We start from the raw sequence: 8715 nt of genomic DNA, 5'->3' as shown, positions 1-8715 counted from the left end.
TTTCGTTTTGGCAAGTAGCCGTATAATACATAATATAATATATAATACCGCTACCCGGTCATATAGGTTTTAGTCAGATTTTTTTTTTTTTTTTTTTTTATTTATTTATTTTTTCCTTTTATGTCCAAATTTCCGTCAAAGGATTCCCCGACACTGAAAGACCGGGTAGACGAAACTTGGTGGGCATGTAACCCCATATGGATAGCATGGAACCATCGTTTTTCGTTTTGATCTGTAGCCCCCCCTGGACTGCACCCCCTAAAGGAGGGTAGGGCAGACACAGTTTTCTGAATATCTCGAATATCTCGAGGTGGACTTTTTTTGTAAGGTTTAGGGGCATGTCCATTTTTACCAATTTCATGTATAGGACCAAGTTAAAAAATCAAAAATTAGGTGTTTTCAAACAATATCTCTGGCTGACATGGTCAAAGTGTGAAAGGATCATTATGACACCCTCCAAATGCATGCTAAGTTTTGTGGAATTCCATTCATGGGGGGACCTTACAATAAAATAATTTATGTGTACATTTAGTGACCCAGACACCAACAAGGATTCCCGACACTGAAAGACCGGGTACACAAAACTTGGTGGGCATGTAACCCCACATGGATAGCATGGAACTATCGTTTTTAGTTTTGATCTTTAGCCCCCGCTGTACTGGACCCCCAAAGGAGGGTAGGGCAGACACAGTTTTCTGTGAATATCTTGAGAACCGTAGGGCCTAGGATGACCAATTTTTTTCCATATGTTTGCCAGGGTCATGTTAACCCATTCCATGTGCACACATGTGCATAAACAGATACACACGCACACACATACATTCACAGTAATCATAATGATGACACATACTCACACAGTAGACATATGTGCGCGATGCATGCACATGCACAAATACACATACCAGGCAAACACACACACACCCACAGACATAAACATAAACGTGTACACACACACACATGCACACAATTCAAGAATTTCTCAGAATTATGAACAGGCAAGATTGGGGTGGGGTTGTATAAAATTAATTTTACCTGTGAAATCTATGAACTAATCATGTTTTGGTACTTGTTGTCTAGCAGATACCAGTGAGAATTGAGTGTGGATAATGCAATTTAGTGAGACAGTTAGAATCATATAGGCCTTTCAGCCTGATTTATTTTTGTGGAAAAAATGTGCTGGACTGGGCGGAGGTCATATTTTGTACCGCTCTGCGGTACATCTAGTTTTCCCAATAATGACCGGCGTTCTATACATTATCCCTGACTTATGCCACTACTATTCCTATTGTGATGCACTCTTTAAAACAGCAATTATTTTTCATAATTGAACACCTACAAAGTAGTTCCAGTTTTTTGTCCGCAGTAATTAAATACGTTTTTAGTTCATTTATTAAATGAGAAAAGAGAATGATGGTCTTAAAAGCAGAGAGGGTTCACACCGTGCTCTTCTCTTTATTACAGGTTACAGCGCTGTGCTAGCTGAAAGCACATCAGATGTCGCCCTTAATAGTGTCAGCCAATCACAAAACAGCCAGTCAACGTCCTTGGGCTCCTCAACAACTCAGCCGTAAGTATAAGTATATACTTTTTTGATCCTGTGAGGGAAATTTGGTCTCTGCATTTATCCCAATCGGTGAATTAGTGAAACACAAACCACACACAGTGAACACACAGTGAGGTGAAGCACACACTAATCCCGGCGCAGTGAGCTGCCTGCTTCAACGGCGGCGCTCGGGGAGCAGTGAGGGGTTAGGTGCCTTGCTCAAGGGCACTTCAGCCGCGGCCCACTGGTCGGGGCTCGAACCGGCAACCCTCCACGGCTGCTCATGCTCATAAATGTCCTGTTATGTTCCAAATGGAATTTAGAAGTGTTGTGCAATTACTTTATTGTCAGTCTTAAACAGCTTATAGACCCTTTCAACTGCAGAAACAAACATGTGCATATTTCCGGTGGCACAGAAAACAACATTGAGCTAATGGTTATTTTCTTTGGACAAAGAGAAAGTTTTAAAGTTGGCATTTTGTAGAGCATTACGTCTGATTCATTTTCATTTCAAAATATCTGCTTTAGTTTTGAACGTGTCGACTGGAAACCCTCTGGGAACAGATTTCCACTTCTTAGACCTTCTAGAACTTCTAAAACTACATTACCCAGAATGCATCTCTTGTATCTTAACAGTAAGGATGTAGGGTCCAGCCTGTTCCCACCCAGCAGCCCCTCCCCATCATACAGCGAGGCCAAACCAGCAGGAGGCAGCCTTCTCAACGGCCCCCACTCTTACACACAGGTCATGGATGGCATTAAGGTACACACACACGTACACACACACATGTACACACACACATATACAGTGTGTGTATGTGTATATATATATATATATATATATATATATATATATACACACACACACACTTGGATTGGAATTTAAGAGCCAGTTTCAATTCAATTCTGGAATTTTGCACACACATGTACACACACACACACAAAACACACACACATACTCACACTTGCTGACTCTTTGTTTTGTCCTCACAGGAACCTCTGAGTTCTCTGAAGTCCATGGCTGAAAGGGCAGCTTTGGGGTCAGGCCTGGACGGAGAGATGGCTAGCTTGCACCTTACTGGGGGTACGTGTTCTCCCTATTCAAGCTAGCATATCCACATCCACACACACACACACACACACATTTAAATGCACACACAACCCATTCACACATTCTCCTCATTGAAATACTATTTGGACCACCTGTGTCCATTTTCTTTTTGCCCATCTCAGACATGTTCCCCAGCTCTACGGCGCCCCCTGGTGCTCCCACAGCACCGCAGCTGTCGCACTCAGAGGTGAACATCCCCCCGTCGCTGGGCGTGTGCCCGCTGGGTCCTGTGCCCTTGTCCAAGGAGCAGGGGTACCAGCAGGCCATGCAGGAGTCGGCCTGGGGGCACATGCCCCACCCGTCTGACTCCGAGAGGATCAGGTGCCTAAAAGAGGGGCTGCCCTTGGGGTTTGTTGACCTAAGCAGGGTTCTGAGTGGGGGCTTTACAGTTTTCATACAATGTTGCAATACAGTACAAAGTAGGGGTTTGTCTTGGACTTTGTTACCTTTGTTTGAGAGTACAATACAATATTGTTTATATATACTGCCATTAGTGTGTGTGTGTGTGTGTGTGTGTGTGTGTGTTTTTTTCCGTTGTAAAAATGGTATCTGTGAGGGAGCTGAATGTGGGTCCTGGTGTCTCTGGGGACTGTTCTGTTTGGGTTCGTTGTCACAGAGATGAAGATGTGGGTTGATGGGGTAAAATGCGGGCTGCTGTGACAGTCAAACCATCAGAGAAATGCCCACTAATTTTGTCAACAAAGCACAGCACTGCTAGATTAATACAAAAAAAGAACTAGAACAATTCATTTCTGGTAATCTATTAAATTATTCCTACCACAACAGTGGTCTGCTAGCATTATTAAAAGACACAAATCTCACACATCATCTGGCCAGTAATGGATTTCACATTTGAGTTTACCTGAGTAGTGCAGTGCAGGGGTTTTCAACTGATAGTGACCCAGGACCCACCATTTTGTCACAGGAAGCTTCGAGAGGGCCATCACTGAATAAAGGAAAATAGTGAATATCCTGGTTAACTGCATTGTTTAATGCTTGCAAATTTTTGCTGTTTGTTTTGTGTTTTAGAAAAAATCTGTACATTTCATTGATTTATTATTGCTGTTATTATTATCCTCATTATTTTTTATTCCCCTTTGTAAATCACTTTGTTCAACCACAGGTTCTTTTAACCTGTGCTATAGAAATAGACTATGACTGGCCAGGAACCACTGAGCATTCACGGTCCACTGGTTGGACATCCCCGGTGTAGTGGAGTGCTTTAATGAGTCTCTGTGTGTGTGTGTTGTCCATTTCAGGCAGTACCTCATGAGGAACCCCTGTCCTACACTGCCTTTCCATCACCAGGTGCCCCCACCCCACTCGGACACCGTGGAGTTCTACCAGAGACTCTCCACAGAGACACTCTTCTTCATCTTCTACTACTTAGAGGTTTGTGGATTTACAGCTGCAACGCGTGCGTGCATGTTTTTTTTTTGTATGTGTGCGATGTTTCATGACAGTTGCTGCATCCCAAATGGATATGTGAATTCATTTTAATAACTTGACACACTGTATGGCTATAATAGGTGAACGATTCCCCTATTACAAGTTTGTTTACCATCAAATTGGCTTCGTTAAGGTTATTTTAAGTGCAAGTGAAAATCTTGCACAGTGTACCTTTAATGAACAACGTTCTGGTCCTTCGACCTTCCTCATTGCAAGACAAACAGTGTGTGGGAGTCTATAAGTTCCATAACTTGACGCTACAAGGAAGGAAAAAAACAAATACATTCACATGGCTTTGGAAACTTCCATGCCCATTTCTGTATTAATTGTTTTGTAGTGTGGGACAGTGTTGCCATTGTTTGTCTGTTTTTTGTTGCAGGGCACAAAAGCCCAGTATCTGGCGGCCAAGGCCCTTAAGAAGCAGTCTTGGAGGTTCCACACCAAGTACATGATGTGGTTCCAGCGACATGAGGAACCCAAGACCATCACGGATGAATTTGAGCAGGTGGGTCTAGACTTTACACTTACTTTACTTCATTTAACAGGCATCTTTATCTGAACTTCTGTATCTAAAGCAACTTAAATTTTCAATTTCAATTCAGTGTTAGTGTTGTATGATAATGCATGAATCCTATTTAGTGCCAATCCTATTAAAGTGAAGGTAAGATACATAAAATGTACATTTTAAGTTAAAAGGATAAAGTTCCTATGCACAGCCTTCCAGGTGCTGGTGAGGTGCAGTCGTCAATAAGATTTTAAAAAGTGAAGGATCACCGCACACTGGTGGATTTTCTTTACTGGTTTTGCACTCTGAGTGAACCTGATGAAGCATTGGCGAAACGCGTCATTCACTGAAAAATAAACCAGCAAAGAAAATCCACCAGTGTGCGGTGATCCTTCACTTTTTAAAATCTTATGTACATTTTAAGTGTCCTAACTCAAAAAATGGTTGCACCGCCAGACACTGACGTAGGCCGCAAGGCCAAAACGTTTCTTACCCCTGCTGCTGAAAGTGGAAATAAATTAACAAAAAGAAACGATTTTGGAGTATGACCGTTTTTTGAGTTCATTGGATCACCCCCCTACTGAGAACAAACGGAAAGCGTGGTGTCTTATCTCCCAATGAATTGAGTTATATAAAGGGAATAAGTGTCTTCACTCCCAACCAATTGAGTTGTAAGGGAATGGTTCCTCTCAGGTCCTCCTTCCTCTCTCACCTGTTTTGTTCCTTTTCTTAGGTGACTCCTCACTTTGATTTCCTCTCAGCATTCCCTCATCATTGTGTCCTTTCTCTTGCAGGGCACATATATTTATTTTGACTATGAAAAATGGGGCCAGAGGAAGAAGGAAGGGTTCACGTTCGAATACAGATACCTGGAAGACCGAGACCTGCAGTGATGAAGAGAGTGACAGAGAGAAAGAGAGAGAGGGAGAGAGAGAGAGAGAAAGAAAAAGAGAGAAAGAGGTGAATAGTGGGATACTGGCAACATTCCTGGACAGAGTTCTATCTGCAGTGGGAGGTGGGGTCGGATGTGGAATAGGAAGTGGTCCCTGAGGCCCCTCCCCTTTCCCCATCATGCCCCACCTATTAGTTGTAATGCTTACCATCGATTTGCTGCCCTGCCTCCTCCTGTCCAGTCAGGCCAGATGATTGGTACAGAGCCTTTAACATCGTGGCCTTTATTGGTTGATAATAACCCCCACCCCCAACCCCCGCCCTCCCAAGTCACGTATTCAACAGCAAATAAGAACCAAAGACAATGGGTCCAACATTCTCTCCAGGGCTGCAGCTCTAACAAATATACACACACACACACCAATGCTCTGCCAGCACACACACTAACTGACAGCGTATAACTGACCACCGAGCGAGGAACACCAGCTCTAATACTCACCTCGCCGTACAAATGCCCAGCACAGGGGTGGGTGGGTGCTTACACACACACACACACAAACCTGTGCACACTCATGCCTTCCAGAAACTCAGAGGTGAGCATCTTGCTGGGTGTTTTCTTTGGCGGCCCCTCTTTGTCAGTCTCATCGAAGTGGACATCAGGTGGAACTCAATCAGGTGTCAATAGAGCAGAGAGTGTACTTGCAGAAGCGTTGAGGTCTGTGGAGAGAATCTTGTCCCTGCCTAAATTGTAGGGAACAGAACCAACCCCACAGACTGCACAAGGGGCAGCTACGTGAGACAATGAACGAGGCCATTTTGATGTAACTTCAGTTCCATTTGATTTTGGTTGCACTTCTTATCCCCCACCCCCCACCCCCTGAATGTAGAGTCAACATTTCAACATTTCTCTTCTGCCATGAACGGCCTCAGACAGGGACCAGTGAGTACTGGAGAAGCAGCAACAGAGCATCAAAACAACAATAGGACAACAACAACAACAACAACATACAGTCTCTCTCTTTGCCCTCGTTGCCCACATTTCAGCACAACAAATCAAGCACCTACAAGTTAACCGGAGGAAGGCGTCTCGTGCCTACTGCCTTAATGGCGCCCATTATGCCCCCCCCCCACACACACACACACACACAACCCCCCACCCCCATGCAGAAGCCATTTCCAGCCCCACATGCTTTTAAAAACAACAAGCAGAACTCTCCGGAGTCTGGAGTGCCATGTGAATGTTTCGTCTTTTCAGCAGCGGGAGCGTAGACACTCGACTCGACAAAAAGACAAGTGAAGAAGCTGATGTTTCTCTCCTTTTTTTTTTTATTATTATTATTTTCCCCGATCAGACGTGCGGTTTTCCATTGGCTGCAGTCTGGTGTTGTTTTAATGTTGCGTTGCAAAAAGGGGCTCTCCTGAAATCCTTTCCCCCTGAACGCGCGTTGTACAGACTTTTCCGTTTCCCCAGCTATTTTGTCTGTGATTGTCTGGCCATGTGATACAGAAGACAGTCACAGTGGGAAGAGAAAAAAACACACAAAACTGAAAGTAAATGTCACGTAATAAAGGATTGTAAGATATTATTAAAATAACTACTTTTCAGAATGACACGTGTGGCTCCTGTGATTTCACAACATCTGCACTAGAGAGAGAAGACTGACAATGCTTGACCTTCAGTTAACAAGAGGGTAGATGGCCCGCTGGTGAAAATCAAGTTTTTAACTTTGTTAACATATCCATACTGCATATTAGGTGCAAAATAAGCAGTCAAGGCCGTGCTGAGTATTTCCACCTTGGAACTGCAGTGGTCCCATGTAGGTTTCAAAAGGGCAGCATCAAGCATTTTAGGTTTCTTATGTCACAAACCTAAGGATGATGGTAAACCAAGGTCCTGACTCACTGTGGTCATTACAAATCCCATGGCCATTATCGCAAAGTGTAAGGGGTTCCCCGGTGTCCTGGCGAAATTCCCAACCTGGCTCATTCAATCTGGCCCCCTAATTATCCCCTACTGTAAGTGCTTCATTTATTTCCTACCTCACTTTCTACCTTAAGCTGGTGTGTGGTGAGCGTTCTGGCACATAATGGCTGCCATGCAGCACACTTGGTGGATGTTAGTTAGGTTAAACTGTAAAGTGCTTTGGGTGGATGTTAGTTAGGTTAAACTGTAAAGTGCTTTGGGTGCATGTGTTTTGGCTCATAAACTCTATGAGTTCATGTGTTCTATACATTAGAAAAAGGTGTAGAGTTAGCCTATATTTAAGCCATTTTATGGTCATGAAAGGACTTTTTTTGTGCATAAAACTTCTCAATATGACAAGTTAAGGAACAAAGATGGATTTGTATGTCTCAATCAATGCCTGGAGTGGGCCTTTAATGCTCTCAATAGATTTAGAGTGAGTGTTTTATGTAAAATTATTTTTTAATGTGACCTATGTTATTATAGTATAGTGTTTGCCTACTTACCCATAAGACGTTATTTGTCCATATTGTCCACAGAGAATCTTTTAAATATTCCTCACAGAAGTTAAGATCCTAGCTGAGCAAATCACAAATAATTTGATTTTTTTTAAGTCGGAAAAGGTATGGCATACTTTTTTAGTCACAAGCCCCCAAATGCTAGACATAGCGGTTAAAGGCAGTAAGTCAAGTAACTAGGATATTAAAGATTTTCCTATGCGCTTTTTTGGTGTGTGTGTGTGGGGGGACTAGAGAAACAGCAACCCCTAACAATTTACAGACTATGTTCTTTACATTTCAAGAAAAATGCATCTTGTAAGAAAGGGTGTTTTATTGCCGCTCAAAGTGCTTGATGTCATGCTGTCATCACTGCCAGATCTGATGACTAATATGATGTGAGTAGCACTGATGGCGGTGTGTGTGTGTGTGTGTGTGTATGAGGTCGCTTTGAGTCATCGCAGGAGTGTGTGTGTGCATGTGTGTATGTGTGTGGTGCACGAGGACTTGAGTTCACCGCCGTGATGGTCCGCACAGCAACGCCGATGACACTCAACGTCTCTTGGCAGACGGCTAGATGAGGAGAGAGTTCTCTTGCAGTGCCATACCCACGTAAAACGCATACAGATGCGCTTGTAGTAGAACCCTTTATTATAACCAAGCAAGTCGTAAAGGGCAATAACAAAGCTAAACTATTCATTACCCACAAGAATCAATTATACATGATCATTCATTTATCCTTGTCGGCAGTTTCCA

The 8715-nt window shown here is 43.2% G+C and overlaps 1 protein-coding gene across 1 annotated transcript in view; it reads left to right on the top strand.

Annotated features, from left to right (window-relative positions):
- cnot3b (CCR4-NOT transcription complex, subunit 3b) overlaps positions 1-7107 on the top strand; it is a 17248-nt gene extending 10141 nt beyond the window's left edge. Inside the window, 7 exon segments of the mRNA XM_048229121.1 lie at positions 1462-1567; positions 2180-2306; positions 2537-2627; positions 2777-2975; positions 3914-4046; positions 4483-4608; positions 5403-7107. Of these exon segments, the coding sequence (XP_048085078.1) occupies positions 1462-1567; positions 2180-2306; positions 2537-2627; positions 2777-2975; positions 3914-4046; positions 4483-4608; positions 5403-5501 (881 nt within the window). The 3' untranslated portion in view covers positions 5502-7107.
- The last annotated feature ends 1608 nt before the right edge of the window (positions 7108-8715 follow it).

Source organism: Alosa alosa, chromosome 20, assembly GCF_017589495.1.
Source record: "Alosa alosa isolate M-15738 ecotype Scorff River chromosome 20, AALO_Geno_1.1, whole genome shotgun sequence".
Lineage (NCBI taxonomy): Eukaryota > Metazoa > Chordata > Actinopteri > Clupeiformes > Clupeidae > Alosa > Alosa alosa.
The sequence above is the reverse complement of the archived record's forward strand: the minus strand, read 5'-3'. Positions and strand labels throughout refer to the sequence as shown.